Source organism: Onychostoma macrolepis, chromosome 07, assembly GCF_012432095.1.
Source record: "Onychostoma macrolepis isolate SWU-2019 chromosome 07, ASM1243209v1, whole genome shotgun sequence".
In the NCBI taxonomy this organism is placed as follows: domain Eukaryota; kingdom Metazoa; phylum Chordata; class Actinopteri; order Cypriniformes; family Cyprinidae; genus Onychostoma; species Onychostoma macrolepis.
In genome coordinates, this window is record NC_081161.1 from 3,549,879 (window position 1) to 3,571,924 (window position 22,046).

General features: G+C 33.6%; 1 protein-coding gene across 4 annotated transcripts in view; it reads right to left on the reverse strand.

Annotated features, from left to right (window-relative positions):
• The window catches only part of LOC131543754 (probable E3 ubiquitin-protein ligase HECTD4), a 93,405-nt gene that overhangs the window by 55,763 nt on the left and 15,596 nt on the right, over positions 1 to 22,046 (reverse strand). The window contains exons 7-27 of one of the 4 annotated variants that reach the window (XM_058781503.1): positions 20,780 to 20,950; positions 19,722 to 19,914; positions 18,541 to 18,699; positions 17,585 to 17,698; positions 15,414 to 15,554; positions 13,854 to 14,083; positions 13,553 to 13,695; positions 13,389 to 13,459; positions 11,742 to 11,847; positions 11,417 to 11,537; positions 10,326 to 10,448; positions 8,336 to 8,460; positions 8,065 to 8,218; positions 7,115 to 7,203; positions 6,773 to 6,977; positions 6,558 to 6,677; positions 5,646 to 5,750; positions 4,108 to 4,271; positions 2,435 to 2,680; positions 559 to 751; positions 365 to 469 (exon numbers count right to left, since the gene is read on the reverse strand). In XM_058781503.1, coding sequence (XP_058637486.1) covers positions 365 to 469; positions 559 to 751; positions 2,435 to 2,680; positions 4,108 to 4,271; positions 5,646 to 5,750; positions 6,558 to 6,677; positions 6,773 to 6,977; positions 7,115 to 7,203; positions 8,065 to 8,218; positions 8,336 to 8,460; positions 10,326 to 10,448; positions 11,417 to 11,537; positions 11,742 to 11,847; positions 13,389 to 13,459; positions 13,553 to 13,695; positions 13,854 to 14,083; positions 15,414 to 15,554; positions 17,585 to 17,698; positions 18,541 to 18,699; positions 19,722 to 19,914; positions 20,780 to 20,950 — 3,078 coding nt within the window. Of the gene's footprint in view, positions 1 to 364; positions 470 to 558; positions 752 to 2,434; positions 2,681 to 4,107; positions 4,272 to 5,645; positions 5,751 to 6,557; positions 6,678 to 6,772; positions 6,978 to 7,114; positions 7,204 to 8,064; positions 8,219 to 8,335; positions 8,461 to 10,319; positions 10,449 to 11,416; positions 11,538 to 11,741; positions 11,848 to 13,388; positions 13,460 to 13,552; positions 13,696 to 13,853; positions 14,084 to 15,413; positions 15,555 to 17,584; positions 17,699 to 18,540; positions 18,703 to 19,721; positions 19,915 to 20,779; positions 20,951 to 22,046 lie in introns of all 4 variants that reach the window. The other 3 variants (XM_058781501.1, XM_058781502.1, XM_058781500.1) reach the window with 3 other exon arrangements.

The following is a 22,046-nucleotide window of genomic DNA, read 5'->3' on the forward strand; positions in this document are numbered from 1 at the left end:
ATGAAATTACCGCTTAAAGATGTACTTAAGCGGGTCCAAAAAAAAAAAATCACTCTAAAGTTCAGCTAATTGCATTTAATATAAACTTAAACTACAATACATTTTCAATTAATTGCAATTAACATGCAATTAAGTGTCTAAAAACATTACATTTATTTCACACTTTTAAAGTATATTATTCCATAATAAGTACTCTTTTTGAAACTATGCCAAGTGTACATCTTAGGATAACGATTATATGTAGAATATGCATATTGTAGAAACTTAATTTCCTGTAAAGCTGCTTTGCAACGATTTGTATCGTTAAAAAGCGCTATACAAAAAAACTTGAACTGAATTGAATTGAATGTCTCACATTACTGACCTCAAAGAAGTGATAGTCGTGGAAGAAGGGAGAGTTGTTCTCCAGTTTGCCCTGTTGAGCTTCTTCTACTTCATTCTGCCACTTCTGCTCCAGTTCAGCAACACTCTGAAGCAAACACAGACACAGGATACAATAACAGCATCACACAGTCTGAATAGGAGGAGTACTGCATCTGTGGCTGCTGTAACACTCACCTGTAACTGTCTCTCCATTGCGTTGATCTTCTTGAAGGTCTCGGCCATGATTTTGCAGAGCAGGTTGTGCTCCTCTCTGTGCATCTCTCTGTACTGGAAGTTCACCAGCGACTGCAGCGCATCCACCAGACCCAAGTGCTTTATGACACACGACACGATCACTTCCTCCATCACATCAGGACGGATCACCTCTCTGAGTCACAATTAAGAAGGTTTTATTCATGTTTCTCAATTTATTTGTGTAACACTTGTCACAATACATATTTCAAAGCAGTATAAGATTACTGAATATAAATATTCTGTTTCTGATGTAATAGTTGAGAATTTTGTGGTTTGCCTTTAAGGAGAATAGAATAGAATAGAATAGAATAGACTTTTTTGAAACCAAAAATGCAAATAAATCGCTACACAAATAGACATTAGTTAGACTTTACAATAATGTTCCATTTGTTAACTAATATGAACAAACAAAAAAAACAACTATTTTTTATTAATGAATAATTAATTTGATTTATGATATATAAATACATTCATATTCACACACACAGACGTGTGCGTGTGTGTGTGTGTATTAGTGTTGTCACGGTACCAAAATTTCTGTATTCGGTACCAATACCAGTTAAAATCCACGGTTCTCGGTACCAATTTCGGTACCAAAGCAATACACAAAAACATGCTAATTAAAAAACACACTATTTCACACTATAAGTCAAACAAAAATAAAATGTACAAAAATCAATGCCAGTAGTAGTAGTAGTAGTAGTAGTAGTAGTAGTATCACATACATTCTACTAATAGTAGCCTAATATATTTCTGGCACAATGTCTAAACCGAACTTTTATTTTGACGGGTTGCCGTGAATACCTTTACCTTTTTGTGTGTATATATGATATATGACGCTGGTTTTACTCAAATGAAACGGTAAAATGCTCGTGAAGTGACTCTCAGAGCAGTTCTGGAGATGTTGTTTATGTATTTATGTCCTCATTTAGACAGCAGACGCCGAATTTACCTCGACAGCGTATGTAACAAAACCGCGCGTCTCTGCCATTCATTCATTCACACTGAGACTCGCAGAACACGCGGGACTGCGGGATTCATATTTGAATCGACTTTTGCGGCTTAATATTTACAGATACTAGTCCATATCCCGATTTGATTTAAGTGTAATGACCTACTTTGACAAATTTCATGACATTCCGTGTTTAACTGTAAATTCCGTTTTTAAACTAGGTCCCGCTATTCCGTCCACGTTTTCTGCATCGCGGAAATCATAGGCGTAGGGGCCTCTGGCGTCAAGAACCGGGTTGACGGGTACTCGGTACCACCGGTACTTAAAAACCTGGTACCGTGACATTTTCATTTTTTTAGTACCGGCTTGGTACCGAAGTACCGGGTCTTTTGACAACACTAGTGTGTATGTATATATATATATATATTATTATTATTATTTTTTTTTTTTTTTTTAAATATTCAAAAATGTTAGTTCATGTTAGCTAAATGATTAACTAATCTTAACAAATGGGACCTTGTTGTAAAATGTTGCTGACGTATTAAAAATAGTTGATTATGTTTAAATTTGTAGTATAACAATACAATTATATACATTACATATTATATATAATTTAATATACAATATTGTTTAATGTTATTTATTTATCTAACATTTCTTTGTCCGTCTTCAAATTCAACTTTCATTAAATTTTGCATTTGACAACATTTAACAACAAAATAAACTGATAACTGATTCCTTCCTTTTGGAAGTGGGATTTCTAGTCCTCTATACATTTCAAGATGCATTTCTGATTGCAGTTAAATGTTCTGCTATCTTTAAGTTACATTTCCCTAGTATGTAGTCTCCATATCATGTGCTCACTTGATGCTGGGGCGAAACTGAGGCCGGCCTCTTCCAGACAGCTCTCTCAGGCGGCCCATAATGCCCGGGGGTAAGTGGATGCGGGGAAGCTCACAGCAAGCACCCGGCATCGGGCCTGGAGGAGGGACGAGGATGTCTGAAGGATAGGTGAACTCTCGCTCCTCATCAATGGTCAAAGGCAGAGGAGACGGAGACGGCGTGAGGGCAGGAGAGATCGCGCCATTAGCCTCCACCTGCCACTGACACCTTACATAGAACAGCAACAAAAAAACACGAGAAACATTTATTAAACAGCAGAAAATACATACATTCATTCAGCAAATATGCATTAAATTGATCAAATATGACAGTAAAGACATATACCCCCAGTTTCATAGACAAGGCTTAAGCCTAGTCCCAGACTAAAAAATATAAAATGTATCAGTGCTTTTGTTTTGTCTCTAGATGCACACTAGTAATGTTTTCTCTAAGGCACATTTATAAAAATTACTTAAATGTCCTAATTGTACTGTAAAGCTGATATAAAGCCACCCAGCTTTATATCAAGTTGATGTAAAGCTGCTTTGACACAGTTTGCATTGTTAAAAGCGCTATACAAATAATAGTGACTTGAATTGAACTATGGCCTAATCCTGGCTTAGTCTAAGCTCTGTCTGTGAAACCATAGTTTCATATAATGCTACAATTTGGAATTTGTTAATTTTTTTTTTTCTGAAGAAAAACAAACATAAATTATGAGGAAAGCCAAAATATTAAATCTCATGGATGTATATTCACTGAGTAATGCACTTCCACAAGTAATCTTGTAGAAGGGGGTCAAAATGACAAATTCACTTCAGATTTGGAGACAAATTATAGGGGGTAAAAATGACTTATGTTATTTTTACAGAGATTGGTACTGTAGGTCTGTTAGTAACATCTGTTGACTTTAGTAATCTTTGTTGCATCATAAGCCAAAGGTGACCATTCAAATATGGGTAAAAACACTTCTTGTGTTCCCAAAGTTTGCATGGCTGAGCTCAAGAAGTATTGTTTTGTTAGAGGAAATAAAATGCATTTCTAGTTTTAACATTATTTGTTCTTCAGACATTCCTCCCTAGAAGTATCAGCTGTATGCAAAGTGGCCCACATTTGGTTTTTGACCATTTAAAATGGGTAATTTTTTATTGCGCCAGATCGACTCTCACTTAATGCAAACGAACAAAATCAAAACCCTGTTAGTCAACTAGAGATGTTTAATTCGTTATAGATATATCTGCACCACAAAAGTCACTTTTTCAATGACGTACGACTCGCGTTAACAAGGGAATATCCGATATGTCCGCTTACATTGCAGGTGCAAATGCACGAATCCGACTCATATCAGATTTATTTCCACATATGAATGAGGCCTGAAACCGATCTGAGAATATCAGAATCCATGTGCTTTTTTTTTCCTGCTTACATGTTCATGGGTCACATCTGATCTGTGCCACATCATAGGAGGAAAAAAAAATGAAATTGGGTCACTTGAACCATGCAGTGTAAATGTGGCCTAAATGACTAGAAACCCTGTAAAAGCATCAAACATCTGAAGCTTGCATTCAGGCGGGTTTTAAGCACTTGTCTTCACAAGCACCACTGAAGAGCAGCTGATGTTACAGTGTTTGTGCATGGCAGGTGAAGCAGCACACCTCTGCAGTAGTTTGGAGCAGAGCAGGTCGTGGCAAGCCTCCTCCTCTCGTGTGATATCGGGGCCGTTATAGAGGATGCGTAACATGGCGCAGGCCAGCACTGATAAACCCAGAGCTAGATCAGCCAGGAAGGGCAGCCCACCGGACACGTCCTCTGACGACTCCTGAAACAAGCAACAGAATCAGTGCAAACAAGCAAGGTGAAACATTTGCCCATTTTTACTTTATTTTCATTTTAATTAGGCCGGCCGATTTAACACGTTTATTTGGTGCAATTAATTATAACATGTTAAAATGATTAATGCATTTAATGCACCTGCCCTGCCCAGATTTGTTCATCCTCTTACAACGATGCAGTGGCTGATGAACATGATGCAGGACGACTCACTAACTGACTGACTGTGCTATGAAGCCTATTAGAATGCAGCTATGCTCATCTAAAATTCAAGATATGAGGCAGAAAAATGCCTGTGTATGGGTTTTCATTTTATGTTTATATAATCAGTTTAGAAATATCACATGAAAGCAGCACAAGTGTTGTTTTTCCCCAAACATCTACATGATTGCAAATGTGATAATTTTATTCAACAGTTCAATAAACAATAATGCAACTCATTGTGATACATTTTAGACATAATATTATCAAAATTGACAATTTTACCAACAATAAAAAAAAACTTTAAAAAAGCCACAGTGGAAATGCTGTGCATCTTTGTGCAGCACACAGCACTTTCTCTTTACTGAATGAATCAGCGGACTCGAGTGAGTGAATGATTCAGTGACTCGTTCATAAAGACAGTCACTGGTTTGATTCTGAATGAATCTGCCATTTGAACGAATCGATTGAATGAATGACTCATTTTGTTTTGTTTTTATTAATTCATGAATACCCAATTACTTCTTATTTATGCAAAGTTGAATCAAAAACATTTCTTTCTAAATCTACTTTTTTTGTAATATTTAGTCAATGCTTTGAAGCACAATAATGGCTTTAAAAGATCTTTTGAAGGGCAGTTTATCCAAAATTTATGTGCGATTAATTTGCCATTTAATTAATTACTTAATTAGATTTAAAAAAATTAATTACTCAATAGACCTGACTTAATTTTATTTCACTTTAAAATTCAGTTTACTGCTTTTGCTGAGCCCCAAATTCTATAGTGTGTTTTTGATGTTCACAAAACTACAAAATTAAATATATTATACTGGTAAAAATATAGTGGTTAGTGTTAGTTCATGTTAGATAAAGCATTAACTAATCTTAACAAATGGGACCTTATTGTAAATGTTGCAAATTCATTTAAAATTGGTAAATCCATGTTTAAATATAGTGTAACAATACAATTATGCATACTTTTACATTATTTTTTTATTTTCATTTATCCATATACCAATTCAGCTTAAAAATGTAATTTTGCAGTTGACCATATGTTAGCAACCAATTAAGTATTTTTTAAACAAAATAAATAATTTTAAGAGCATTTAAATTTTATGATTGGCATTTATTTAAAAGCTAGTGTAAAGCCTTGAGCGGGTACCTGCGCTCGGACAGTGCATGAGAAACCCCACATGGCTTTATCTGGGGTGTTGTGCTCACGTCCACTTCTCATCTCAAAAGAGAACGTCACAGTATCTCCTTCCACCTGAAAACACATCAGATTAGAAGCATTAATATCTGTAGATTGTTTAAATTATTCAGAATGTGCTGTATTTGCCAAGTGTGCACAAACACACAAGGAATTTGGTATAATTTCAAGAAGCACTAGGCACTTACACACATTTAATTCAATTTAATTCTTTTTCTCTATTCTCCGGTGTACATATAAGTATAATTAAATAAAAACTTAAGGTCATATAAATCTAGAAAAATTAAATAAGTAGAAATAAGGTAAAAAAAAAAAAAGTAAAGCAATACACATCAAGATGGAGTAAGCAAAAGGCTTAATGAACAGAAGTTTACATTTACCATTGCATATACTTCATATACTGTATAAAACGAATTACGTATTTACATGATACATTTTTTATTGCCTAACGTCCAGGTTGCATAAATATCTTAAGGATATCAATCTATTGAAAAATTTTGAATGTGCACTCTGGTGTCCTGATACATTTATTTTGATATTTTAATTTTAAGCGCACCATTATTTTTTTTAATCTGACAAAATTTATTTTTGTAAAATTATTTTCTTGCTGCACATTTGATTCATCAGGATTTTTTTTTTTTTTTTTTTAATAAATCAATAAAAGCCATATTTGCGATTACTGCCATTGACATTGTAGTAAACAGTGTATCAAGAGGCGGATATTTTTAATAAATGACATTAAAGAAAGCCTTGTATCAAATATTAAAATGAAAAAAATATTATTATTATAACAACAGATTTTATGTTGTTATTCTTGACCATTGAACGTGTGCCATCTGATGAAAAAGTGTGTGTGTTCCTCACCTTGACCAGATCTTTGGGCCATCCGGTTCCTAAGACGCTGCGGCTACCGTAACCCATGGTGTTTCCTCCATACTCACTCACCTTACGACTATTCGTGTTTGGCCCGGCGTAAATCACCAGCTGAATAAGAGAGGTTATGAGCATGAATATTCGATGCAACACTTTTATTCCACTGTAATTGAGAACAGCAGATTCAGAGAATCGAAACGTGAAACCTTGTCATAGTCGTATTGTGAGGAGCAGCGAGGGTCGAAGCGGAGGTAGAGACACCGAGCTCCAGGTATGTGCACTGTTTCTTTAAATTTGTAGTTGTCTCGCACCGGATGAACAGTTTCCACTGTTTTCCCAGCAGCCCATGGGGCAGGGATCTTCAGGCCGGTCAGAAAGCCCGGCTCCTCTCTCTCCTCCAGAATCTGAAAACTAAAATAAAAACAACTTCATTTTGTGAATGAATAATCTAGATACTTTTGTCCAACATGTTTCTTTTGATATAATAAAAATTTTTTTTAAAAAAACTACAAAACTGAAAAAGTTTCGAAAAATGTAAAATAATTTACCTGTCATTTAACGAGGGTGGATTGGAGCCTTGATTTAGTGGCGAATCCTCAACAAATAATGGTGAATGTGTCTTTAGAAGCAAAGCAGTCTGTTGGATAGACAGAGAAAGAGACACAGAGCAGTCAACCTTAACAATAGCAGCGGCTTATAATTCATTATTTTACAAAACACATATTCATGAAAAATCCAAGATTTTGCTCATTTCAATGTACACTGTTTAGGGTCAGTATTTATTTATTTGAAAAATGTATACTTTCATTCAGCAAGCATGCATTAAATTGATCAAAAGTAACAGTAAAGAAAATTATCAAGGTTTTCACAAAAATATTCGAAAACTATTTTCAGGATTGATAATAATCAGAAATGCTTCTTGAGCAGCAAATGAGCATATTAGAATGATTTCTGAAGGATCATGTGACACTGAAGACCGGAGTAATGATGCTGAAAATTCAACTTTGATCACAGCAATCAGTTACATTTTACAATATATTCACACAGAAAACAGATATTTTAAATTGTTTCACAATTCAACTTTATATTTGATCAAATAAATGCAGCCTTGGTGAGAAAAGAGACTTCTTTCAAAAACATGAGGGATCTCTGTACACTGAATAGGTGATTGGTCGATATTTACTATTATTTTGCTAGTGATATAAAATTAACCATCACTATGAATATTTTGATGCTTGATTAGCTTTGTATTTTTTCTAATTATATATTATATATATATATATATATATATATATATATATATAAAATATATATATTTTAAAGCCTTTTGTAGGCAAAAAAGTAAACATTGAGATGCTATGTATATCAAATATTGTCCAAAGGATGAAAAATACAGAGATAAATGTATTTTTACACACTGTGCATCACCCGTCTTTTCCAGCCATTATCATATTTACAACTCGATTATTATAGTATATTCTAAGTCACACATACACACCTGACTCGTATAGAGGACCAGCTGGACCAGCTGTGGCATGAGAGCGTCAGCGAGTGTGAGGGTTTGTAGGTTCGGGTGCATCAGTGACGTCAACAGGACGGGCAACAAGTGACCCAACATCGTGGCCTTCGTCACCTGTTCAAGTCCTCTCAGTCTTGACATTAAAAAAAAAAAAAAAAAGTGTCGAGAAGATGATAAGTAAAGTGCTTCAGTACATGTACAAATACAAATAAAGCATCATCAAAGAAGTGTTGCTGATATCTGAATGCACCTGGCCTCTCGATCGCTGATGCTGCTGTTGATGAGAGAGCTGGTGACTTGCTGAAGCGTCTCCAGAACCTCATCACATCCAACCAGGATCTTAGAGGCAAGTGACAGGATGCTGGTCTGCAGCTCCTGACGGGAACATGTTCATTCAACACACACATTTCTCAGAGAACATCTACAGCCGCTACAGAACTCTTGTGAATAGTCAGTACACTCTAGCATACTTTAAAAAAAAAACAGTAACACTTTACAATAAGGTTCATTAGTTAACAACATTAGTAAACATGAACTAAGAATGAACAATACTTCTACAGCATTTATTAATCTTAGTTAATGTTAATTTCAGCATTTACTAATGCATTATTAAAATAAGTTGTGTTTGTTAACATTAGTTAATGCACTGTGAGCTAACATGAATGAACAATGAATAACTGTATTTTCATTAACTAACATTAACAAAGATGAATAAATAGTGTAATAAATGCATTGTTCATTGTTTGTTCATGTTAGTTAATACATTAACTAATGTTATTAAATGACACCTTATTGTAAAGAGTTAACAAACAAACAAAAACAAAGAGTACTTAGTATAGAAACAATATATTTTAAAAGAATACACTTAATGTAATTTTTTCACACACTTAATTGAAAATTAAGTGCAATAAGATGAAAATGTATTATAGTTTAAATTAGCTAAACATTATAGTGCTTTTTGACCCAATTAATTAGGACTTAAGTACATTTTTGAAAATATGGCTTAAGTGTACTTAAATATATTTGCAGTTAAACATTTGCAATGATGAAGATGCAAATCAGTGCATTTAAAATGTATTAACTTAAATATAATATAGAACAACAAACCAGTTTAAAATTATACTCCAGTACTTTTCAAGCGATTTGTTAGTCACATCAAAATAAGTGTACTTCTTCAATGCATGACAAAAGATTAGCACACAATTATTTAAAACATACTTTTACGTAAAACTTTTCATTTGATATTACAAATTGCACTTTTAAAGTATACTTAAGTGTTTTAAGAAACAGTCATGAAAGGTTCTGTTAAGTGTACTTTTATTACATTAATATTATACTATCTGCAAGTATGTTTTCTTAATAGTGCACAAACAGTAATTAAGCTTGTTTACAAGGGAAGGAAAGGTACAATGGCTCTGTTTTAAATCTTAGTGCGCTGCCCTGAGAATTGGGTTAGCACAGTTCTCAAAATTTTGACATATTTCCGGCCTAAACACAAATCCAAAACTGAAAATAAATCCATCAAAACACGAGTCAATTTATGATACATATAAATATAGTTCAATCTAATTAAAAATGCTGAATTTAACCCAATATCTATATATTCTACTGCAGTATTTTTTCTTAAATTGCTGTGTTGTTATCTTAGAAGTATTTATTGCTATTTGTGTGGCACACGTGTGTGCATTATGAGAGATGCTGCCCATATAGGCCTAGTGCATCTCAAGTCAGTCACTGACAATGTTCTAAAATGGTTAGGATGCTGCCTTAGAAGGCAGCTGTCTATGTAGACAGCAAGGCAGCTCACTAGGTTTTAGAACACTGCTAATATGTTAGTGAGAAGAAAACAGAAAATGTTAACCTACATCAAAAAGTGAACATCCTATCCTACTACAGAAACCTACATTACCAGTGCTTATTACATGACAATTTGCCAAATAATAAATCAAATGGACATTAAATATATTGAATTACTTCATGAAAAACTCAACTTTTTGGGGAAACACACACACACACACACACACACACACACACACACACACAAAAGCAGATGCTGCAATGCCAAACTTAAAGCTGATTATCTGGTACACAATGCAGTACAGACCACACTATAATGAACTGATTTAATACCAATGCAATGAATTCCTGTATGTTCCTCCTTTCCTGGATGGAGCCACCGGCAGTCCACACTAACCAATCAGAGAGACCGTAGGGTTTTTAAAGGGGATGTTTACCTGTACCTTCATTGTTTCCCCTTGTAGGGAGCTGTCACTATCATCAATGTCGTCCGGGTGGAGCAGGATGGTGTTGCTGAGCAAATGGTTCTGCACAGCCATTAAATAACGCAAGCTTGGTGACGCTACCTGTTAATGTGGAAGCGCTGTCAGTTAATCAGACACAGCAAACTGTGTGAATTTATACAGAAAAAAGACAATTATTTCAAATTATGGCTGTATTGTTCCTCGTGAAAAAGAAGTGTACTTAATTTTACTGAATGTGCACTTTTAGTGTACTTCAAATCCTAAATGCGTATTTAAAAAAAAAAAACTACTTGGAGATAATAAATTAATGAAATAAAGGCCACTTAAGTGACTTAAAGAGACACTTTCATGATTGTTTCTAAACACACTTAAGTACACTTTTAAAAAGTGACCTTAGTAATAATGCCAAATTAAAAGATTTAAAAGTAGATTTTAAATAACTGTTTTAATAATCTTTTGTTGTGCATTAAAGTACGCTTATTTTGATGTGCTGACTAACATACTAAAGCACATGTAAAGTACTTGAATATCATTTTAACTAAATTGCAACTGGCATACAAGTTTTAATAGAAATCACACTAAAGTGAACTATTAAACTATATTTTAGTTTATCATAAATGCTTGTCAGTACATTCAGCAGTACTTTAATCATATTTCAAAGACAATAGAAGCAATTAAGAGATTACATATAAAGATGTACTTAAGTCATAAATAGATGGGTCAAAAAAATTCTAAATTTCAGCTGATTGGATTTAATATAAATTTAAGCTACAAAATATTTAAAAATGTTATTGCAATTAACATGGAATTAAGTGTCTGAAAACTTTACATTCAGTTCGTGCATGTATTTTTAAGCATATTATTTCAGTAATAGTGCTCTTTTTTTAAAGTATGCTAAAGTGCACTTCTTTTTCACAAGGGTTATGAAAGCTAATAGCTTGTAGAACTGCATCTTTTAACATTAATTCAGTTCACTTAAAAGTTAAATAAAAAGTAAAAAGCACAATGAAAGTCAAAATGAAAAGTTTCTTTACAAAGTTCTTAAATGCATTTATACGGAAGTCACATACAGGTACAGTGGAGAGAAGCTTCTGAAGGTCTTCCTTGGAAACGGTTTGACATTTGGTGATAAGCAGACACGACTCGCGCACTACAGTCTTCAAGATACACTGCAACAGTTCATCTTTCAGCCTGCAGGGGAAGAAGGGCGAAGGTGCTTGCACATGACAGACATTAATCACAAAAACAACATTTACAGTCAGTTATCAAGGTGTTGAGATGACAACAAAATGAATGTACATCTTTAGCAGTATAATAAAATACAGAAGTGAACAGAGCAAGCGATTTATATTGAACTTAAGCACTTTCCGTCTGAAGAGTAGTAAAACTTGTTACCTGTAGTGGTCATCATCCTCACTACCAAAGCGGTTCTTCTGTAACTGGTTAGCAAGGTTGTTTAATATAACATCCCGTAATTGTGACAAACCACTGTTCTTCTCCCCTACAGTGAAAAAAAACCCATAATAATTATTGGCACATGTTGCTCATCAATATGAAATTGTTCAAAGCTAACTAGAGCCCTGCATTTCAGCCCGGGCCCAATGGGCCTCGACTTTTTTAATGCCCCTAGGGCGTTTTCCATCAATTAGTGATGGAAAAAAAAAAAGCAATAGGATTTGAAAACGCAAAAAACGCAATTGCATGCAATAGGCTAAAGCTTGCCGCAAAGCACCGGTAAAAGTAATAATTACCATGAATGTGTCAGGGGTAAATAGTAAGGAGATATTTGAATTATTTACTAATAAACTAGTGTTTTCTGAGTCCGTGTCGCAAGGATGAAGATGACGATCCTGACTCGCCATCTCCTCATTAGACGCGTATTTAGAAGTGCATCTTTATGTATTATGGTTATAATGAAAGAGTTTTTGTTTTCGATTTGTTTTATTTTGTTAAGTAGTAATGTAAGCTTTCTATAGATATATTTATCATGTCTGTGAGGCATGTATTTGCTGAGTTCAATTTGGTGAAGCGCTCCTGTTCAAGACCGAGACGGCAGAAAGCACATCATGTTTGTTTTCTTTATTTTATAAAAGCACATTTTGTTGATATTGTAAGTGCACACAAATAAAAGTAGACCCTTTACAGTTCCGAATGATGTATTACTCTTACCTTTATGAGCAAAAATGACGGAGTATTTTAAGTTGTTTCCACTGAAAAAAATGCAAGTGATCGCGCTGGCACCTCCATGTCCTGCAAAGCGCACTTTAGCTTCCACTCTCCACACAAACTATTGGATATAGCGGTAACACTTTACAATAAGGTGTCATTTGTTAACATTAGTTAATGTATTAACTAACATGAACAAACAATGATCAATACATTTAGTACACTATTTATTCATATTTGTTAACGTTAGTTAATAAAAATACAGTTGTTCATTGTTAGTTCACAGTGCATTAACTAATGTTAACAAACGCAACTTGAGATTTTAATGATGCATTAGTAAATGCTGAAATTAACATTAACTAAGATTAATAAATGCTGTAGAAGTATTGTTCATTCTTAGCTCATGTTAACTAATGTTGTTAACTAATGAACCTTATTGTAAAGTGTTACCGATATAGCGCACATTTATCTAGGTTTAACGTTTAAACGTTATATGCCTGAACTGTTTTAGTATATCTATAGATTTTATTTTAGGCAAGCCGTGATGATTTGAGAAGGGTAAATTGATCAAACATAGGCTACGATCAACTCAGCTGGCTTTTTCTAAATTAACTTAAAAAACTAAACAAAATATTATCACTTTGCCCATTACATACAAAATTGAACTATTTTAATAGCTGAAACAGTAGTAGGCTATAAGCTGTTTTAGGAGAAAGGGGAAAAAAATGATGGGCTCGGGCCGGTAATTCTGATAAGCTGTCAGACAAAGGCCGGGCTCTGACCTAAATTTGAGGCCCGTGCAGGGCTCTAATGCTAACTTGACTTATAATTAAGTATGATTTCAGTACTATGTGTGTGTCTATTTGCAATTCTCACCCTCTGTGAAAACAAATTTTAGCAGGTTGTTCAACTCCGATTCGCTCTGGTACAAGGTGTTTAAACCTGAGCTAATGAGAAAAAAGAAAAATGGTTTATAGTTGTTGCAGATATTGAGATATTCTTTGACTTTTTTGATTTTCTGACTTCGTTTTAAGGCTCACCTGATGGCGAGACACACTTCTCTTTGTATTTCCGGCTCTATCTGATCGTGAGGAGCCATAAGTAACTGCCACAGCAGCAGTCCCGAACGCTTCACACAGTCCCGGTTCTGCTCTGAATTTAGATTAAAAAACTGGAACACAACCTGGATAAAAAGAAAATTAAATTGTTTTTTTTTTAATAATACTTTTTTTCTATATCATTTCCATTAACAAAATTACCACTACTACTGAACAGCTTCATCAAAACTGATTGAAAGTCATTTAAAGTTTTTATATTTTAAATATTCTAGCGAAACCCCACCTGAAAGACGACCAGAATGCAGCGGATGATGCAGGTGTCTCCGTTAACCATGGCCTTCTCCATGACGTCACATATGGAGCTGAAGTGGCAGGCCTCCATGGGCTGTTTTCCTATAAAGGTTCCCAGGTGCAGATTACTGCTGGCCGCCAGCAGGTTGAGCTGATGGATGCACATGGCACCAACATGATGGAGTAGCTGGTTTATCACTTTGGATGTGTCTATCATTTCCTCTGTCATAAAGAGTTGAAAACATATTATAGGGAAAATCATACAGATCATTTCTGCACAAAATATCAGCACATCTAAAAAGCAAAACAAAACAAAAACTTTGTATAGCAAGTGGCCTATCAGCAGAAACGTGCTCACCCTTGTGAAAAAGAAGTGCACTTAATTGTATTGAATGTGCACTTGTAGTGTACATAAAATCAAATTTATTTAAAAAATAACAAAACAGTTAAATGTTAATGAAATAAAAGGCCACTTAAGTGACTCTTTCATGACACTGTTTCTTAACACACTTAAGTGACCTTTTTAATAATGTCAAATTAAGTTTTACTTTAGATCACATTTTAAATCATTGTTTTAGTAATCCTGCACTTATTTTGATGTTTTGACTAACAAATTAAAGCACACGTAAAGTACTTAATTATAATTTTAACTATAATGTGTTATTTAAAATTAACATATTTTAAATTTACTAAATTGCAACTTCATTACAAATGTGTAATTACAAATAGTTTTAAAAATACAACATATACATATTTTAGTTCATCAACAATGCCTTTCAGTACTCTCAGCAACAGAAGTAATTATGACATTACATATAAAGATGCACTTAAGTCCTACTTAATAATAATAATAATAATATGTTTGCGTGAATAGTCTACTTAAATACTGTAATTCTGTGTATACACTACAGTATGTGTATATTTATCAGAATTGCGCACTGGCGGAAGCGCCTTTATGTGTGTGATTCATATGTCAGTGAGTGGCAGGCTGGCAGCGTGAGAAGCGAGCAGAGAAAAGGTACTCCTCTCAGAAAACGTACAATAAAAGATACTTTTAGATGTTTAATTACTATCTGGAGCACGAGAGCTAGACGAGGGCTTAAGGAACTAATTTTTGTGAAAACCTGAAATTCGACCAAAATCGACATTTCACTTTTTTTTGGTCTGTAGCTCAAGATTAGTCAGTGCGCATTCCGACTCATTTTGCCAGCACTGGTTTTAATTATATCACATTTTAATTTAACTGCAATTAGCATGCAATTATGTGTCTGAAATCATTATATTCAGTTCACACTTAAGTATATTCTTTCAAAGTACATATTACTGTAATAAGTGTTCTTTTGAAAAAAATGCAAAAGTGCACTTCTTTTTCACAAGGGACATTTTAGCAAAATAAGCGATCACTATTAATAGCGGGAAACTGTGCCTGGTTAGAACATGGTGTAATGTTTCAAAAGTCGAAAATGTTTGGTTGTACAATCTTACACCATACAAAAATCAATTCAAGCTAACTGTTTTATACTTTCTGTTTTCATAGGCATAGTTTCAGTACCTTTAGGCTGACTGATGACGTGACTGACGCCCAGTCGCTGGCACACATGATGGAAGGCCTGATTCCCAGGATTACACCACTGGTCCATGTAGTCGCTGGAGCATGTCCAGATTAAATTGTTAAATGCATCATAACTGGCCCCTGGAACAGTCATTATCAAAACATAACGTCAGTACTCGTATAACACTTTAAAATGATAGGAAAACAAATTAAAATTAAAACTATAAATCGAACAAAGAAATAAAACTTACTATTACAGTATTTATTAATATTTTGAATTAGCTTTTATTTTTATATTTTCAGTTTATTTTGGATAACTTTTTGTCATTTTATTGTGTGCTTTTGTCATTTTGTCACAACACTTTCTCTGAAGCCTGTATTTATAATACATTATAAGAGGATTCTTAATGCATTATAATGCATGCATAATGCTTTATAAACAACCATATAATATTTTGTATCATCTGATAAATAATCAAAACAATAGTTGCAATACATTATAATTAGGGTTGCAAAATTCTGGGAATTTTCAAGACTGGAAACTTTCCATGGGAATTAACGGGAATATATGGGAATTAATGGGAATAAACTGGAAATTTGCTAAATTGCAGGAACTGGGAACTTAAATGTAGTTGAGAACAAAAACTTGCAGCATAATCTTGGTTAAAACAACCAGATTTAATGCAATTTCAGTTTAATTTCTACTCTACACATTGCAGCACACTGCTTACTGCGGGGCTATCGAGGCCACGCCCCCTACATGCATTGTGCTTGTCTACCATTACATGCATAGATCATTTCTTAAATCCTGCACACAAAATATCAAAATGTCCATCTTGGTAAGTATTCATATAAATTACATGAATATTACAAAAAAATTTTAAAACTTCCTTGTGCTGTGTGTAATATACTGTGCAACTAAATTAGGCTACCATAGTAAAAACATACACTGACTGAACAAACATTTAGGTGAGATAAAATAATGGTTTTCTGTTGTAATATACTTTAAAATATAATGTATTTCTGTGAGGCAAAGCTACAGTCTTCAGTGTCACATGATTCTTCAGACATCATTCTAATATGCTTATTTATTAACAATTTTGGAAACAGTTGTGCTGCTTAATATATATAATAATATTATTATTATCATTATTATTATTACCTGTGATTCCTTGATGAATAAAGATTTTTTATTTTTTTTTAAATACATTTATTTAAAATAGAAATCCTTTTTTAACAATACACTACCATTCAAAAGTTTGGGGTCAGTATCTTTTCTCTTTTTTTGAAATAAATTAATAATTTTATTCAACAAGGATGTGTTAAATTAATTTTAAAAAGTAGTAGCAAAGACTTATATTGTTAGAAAATATTTCTATTTTGATAAACTGTTCATAAGTTTTTATTCATCAATAAATCCTGAAAAAAGCATCACAGATCCCCCCCAAAAATGTAATTTTTAAAATTTGTATTAGTTTGCATGCAAGTGAGCCTATGATCAAAACAATATATATTTATGTTTGTATATGATACAGTTTTATAAATTTCCAATTAATTCCCATAAATTCCCTTAAATTCCCATAAATTCCTGGTAAGTTTCAAATTTGGAATATTTCCAAAGTTCCCCAGACGAAGTTCCCATGGAAAGTTTCCGGAAAACTTCCAGAAATTTTCCGCCTTTGCAACCCTAATTATAATACTTACCTATTTGTGGTTATAACTTTTAAGAATATGATGCATTATAACACCAGATCAAGCCTGTATTTATAATGCATCATAAGGTTATTTATTCTTAATGCATTATAATGCACACATAATGCCATATAAAATACATAATAAATACATAAATACACCTATTTGTAGCTATAACTTACAATGCAATATAAATATAGGCTTTATATAAAGCGTTACCATCATTTTTATTTATTTATTTAAAAAAAAAAAACAGAGACCGGAAAATATGCCGCATCAACCAGTTTTTTAAAGCTACACACTTTGTGGATAATTGTCATAAATAGAAATGCTCTGCTGTTTAGTTCAATGTACAGTTAAAATAATTGTTCAGTTGTTATATCGACTGCTGTGATTAAAAGAAACACATGATCACCATGATTCCTTTAAGTGTTTGTGTCGGTGTCCGTCTGCTCCACCTCAAAATGTCTGATTCTTACCCAGTCCTGCAACCTGAGCCCCGCGACCCAGAGAACTTCCTGGAGCATCTACCAGATCAGCACGACTGCTAAACTGACCGTCAGCCAGGTTAAACACCAAACTAGACGCCAAGACTAGGAAAGAAAACACAAATGTTAACAAGAGGTTGAGAATATTTAATAAAAGCTCCAAAGTAAATAATTGCATGTACTTCTTGATGCTTTATTAAAGATCACTAGGTTTGGAAGAACATGAGGGTGAATAAATGATGAAAATTTTTTCATTTTTGGATGAACTAAAAAAAAAAAAGTAATATTTTTTATACTAAGTACAGTTAAAATCTTATTAACATATTTACTGACATATTGCTCGAGACTTTATTTGGAGTGCAACTTGTGCACAATGCACGTTTCATAATACTAGGCCTAAAATGTGTTTTAAATGTCACTATTGATGAGGATTGCATGATTTTTGAATAATATTGGTCTTTAAACGGAAAATATTTAAAGTGTACTTGAAGTATACTTGAAATAGTTCCACTTTAGCACAATCAAATATACTTCAGTATACCTTTAGTTGGACTTCAGCACTACTTTCACACAATTAAAGTGCATTAAGTATAAAATTAGTTGTTCCAATTTAGTAGGCTTTAAGTATACTGGTGTAGTATCCCAAACGTACAATTGCAGCATATTTTTACTAAATGCTTAAATATGTAAATGTATTTGCAGTATACTTAGCATGAGTATACGGAGTATATGATATAATGAGTATATGAAACAAATGTATTTCAAATACGTTTTAGTAAATATATTTTTCACTAGGGAACCCTTTAATTGTTAAATATTTGATTATGTAACTGTGGTGTTAACGTTAAATGATTAATCACCATTCCGACACTATCCATGACAGAGTTCAGTATGAAACGATGCTAAAGTAACAGGTTAAACGTTTGTTTAGGGTATAAAGATCTTACTCTTGAGGGAAGAAAGGCCACTGGAGCCACCGAACAGCGACCGTGTGGCCGAGCTCCCAGCTACACCTGGAGCGGGCGCCAGCATCACCAGATACGTCCCACATACATACATCGGCGTCTTCCTCAGTGTTTTTATAGACAGACCACAGCTTGTGTTGACTACTGGGACGAGAGAAAAAACAAGAGACCACGATCAACATTGCAATTAAAACTACAGTGAAGAATTACAGCACAGCACAGATGTGAATTTGCAGTTGTGGTTGTTTTGTCTATTTTTCCCATTCACTATAGTTCTTAGAATTAACTAAAACTAAAACCATAAAAAAAATGTTACTTGAAATAAAATGAAACTGAAAATAAAATATAAACATATATATTTTTTAATTAACTGAAATAAAAAAAAAACTTAAACTTACTTTATTCCAGATAGCTGCCAAGGAAACATTTCTCATTTTCATTTAGTTTAACCTGATGTACTGAAATAACCAAAACTAAAAACTACTGATAAAAAAACTATAATAGTATCTCAATGATCAGCGCAACATTTTGACCTGTCAGGTCTTCATCAGACACTAAAATAACACTGCCATCCACTTCTGTTAACTGTAAACGACATTAAATCAATAAAATGATCATTCTTTTCCTTTAAAACCGCAGCAATTCTCTTATCTACATTTGAGAACAGTTTTTAAGATATTCTTAAAAGAATTTGCCACAGTACTTGTATATTGATTTCTTCTGAAACTTGTATGTTGTGTATTTGAATATATTTGTAATCACACATTTGTAACGACGAAGTTGCAATTAAGCAGACTTAAAATATATTACCTTCAAATGTCATCAAGTACTTTACATGTGCTTTAAACCTAATTTTAAAATGTACTTTAAAGTAAAAGGTTTAATTTGACATTACTACAAAGGTCACTTTTTAAAAGTGTACTTAAGTGTGTTAAGAAACAGTCATGAAAGTGTCTCTTTAAGTCACTTAAGTGGCTTTTTATTTCATTAACATTAATATTACATGTTAGTAGTTTTTGAAAAAATATACTACACTACATGTGCACTTTCAGTAAAATTAAGCGCACTTCTTTTTCACAATGGCTCCCATTATTGTAGCAACTAAGCCAAAGAAGCTGGTGCTTGGGAACAGCCGAGGCACAAACAACATACAGCAGCATTACCCGACTGCTCCTCTTTGACAGGGTTGCTGATGGCGGAGCCGGTGAGAGCAGCCAGTGTGGACGAGTGCGAGGCACGAAAGCGGGACATACGGCTCAGGAGCAGCTCATTCAAACACTTCGATGACTCGCCATCCTTTCGCGTCAGGATTACCCGATCCTGTATAGGACTGGCCACACATAGACCCGACTCAGTCTGCAAAAAACAAAACAGATATTGGGAGCTCGTGAAGTGAGGGTTCATTGAACACTTATACTTGCTACATTTATGATAATTCCCTTGTGAAAAGAAGTGTACTTAATTGTACTGAATGCGCACTTGTACTGTGCTTCAAATTTTAAAAAGATATTAACAACTGGACTTGCAGATAATATAATGTTAATAAAATAAAAGACCACTTAAGTGACTTAGAGAAACACTTTCATGACTGTTTCTTAACACTCTTCACTACACTTGTAAAAAGTGACCTTTGTAATAATGTTGATTAACATACTAAAGCACATGTAAAGTACTTGATTATAATTTTAACTGCAGTTTGTAATTCAATATTGCATTTAGAATTAATATATGTACTAAATTGCAGCTTCACTATTAAAAATGTGTAATTACAAATTTATTTAAATACGTGGCATACAAGTTTTAATAGAAATGACATTAAAGTACATTTTGGTTTAGCATACATGCTTGTCAGTTCATTCAGCAGTACTTTAACAATATTTCAAAGACTACAGAAGTAATTATGAAATTGCATGTAAAGATGTGCTTCAGTCCTGCTTAATTGGGTCAAAAAGCAAAAAATTCAGCTAATCACATTAAATCTAAATTCAAACTATAATATATTTCAACTTAATAGCAAATAATATACACTTAAGTGTCAGAAAACATTACATTCAGCTCACGCTTAAGTATACTCTTTTCCATACGTATGCTAAAGTGTGCTTCATTTTCACAAGGGTTACCAGTCATTGCATGCAACAAAAAAACTGTAATGCATATGCAACTACAAAACTGCACAAAGAACAATGAAATTAGTAAGTCTGATATTAGCAAAGTCTCATACCGTTAGCCTGAAGACATCCATGAAGACAGAGTGGCCTTTCTGGGTTTTCTCGTTGATGCTGACAGGTGACCAAACCCAGTAGAGGTAGGTACCATCAGAACACAGACGCAGGCTGGTCAAGCTGCTGCCCACTGGGAAATGATGAAGCGGCATCGCTACTACTTGGGAAACCTTCAACAGAGAGAAACAGGGAACTAGAAGCTTCCACAAACAAAGCACTCATTAAAAATGTCTCTTTTTTTTTTGTTCCATAAGATGCTGTACACAGATGAAACTAATTCACCCAGGTTTGGAGAGTGAGGGAGAGTAAATGATGACAGGGTAACTGTCCCTTTATGTTATCGTGACAACCACAGTAGAAATAAAGTGTAATGCATGAAAAAAAAAATCCACTTGTTTACAACATTAATTTGCTCTTCCAAATATTATGCCAGTAATGTTTATTTATTCTCATAATTGCTAATGTGAGGATTAGGGTTGGGTACCGTTCACATTTGAACCGGTACGGTACCGGTACCGGTATCTGAAATTCGGTACCGGTACCCAACGGTACCTTTTTTCGGTACTTTACTCTCTGTGTAATAACAAAAACATTTATTTCAGTGAAAAATAAGTCCAAAACTCTCAATTTCAACATTTTGAACAATTGGACCCAACAATTGTTTTTCTTTTTTTTCTTCCAGAAATTCTTGTGTTTTATTTTTTTTCTGATAATCAAATGAAGGCATGAAACATTTATTTATTTCTAATCAAATCAAAATGAAACCCTTTTATTTTTTGGCAAACAAACAGAGGTTTACTGTTAAAATTAATACATGGTAGAAAAATTATGTGAATATACCTTTAAAAAGTTATAATAATAATTGTATTTTTTCTACAATTAAGTCGTTAATGTGGTTGTAATAATTATTTTTATAATTTAATTGTTTTATTTAAATTTGTCAGTAAATGGAATATATAAAGACGACATTATACTGTACAAAAGTAATACAAGAGTAATATATTTCTGTTACATGTTAAACCGCACTTTTATTTTGACAGGTTGCGTGAAGTTTCTGTGTGTATACAGTATGATATGATGCTAGTTTTCTCAAATGAAACGGTAAAAATTCTCATGAAGTGACTCACAGCCTGTAAGTTCATGTGTTCATGTAGTGCAGAGGCCGAAAATCACCGCGAGTTCACGTGTGCTTCAGTATTTGTTTATTAAACAAAACCGCGTCTCCGCCATTCATATATACCGAGGCTAACGGAACATGCAGGATTC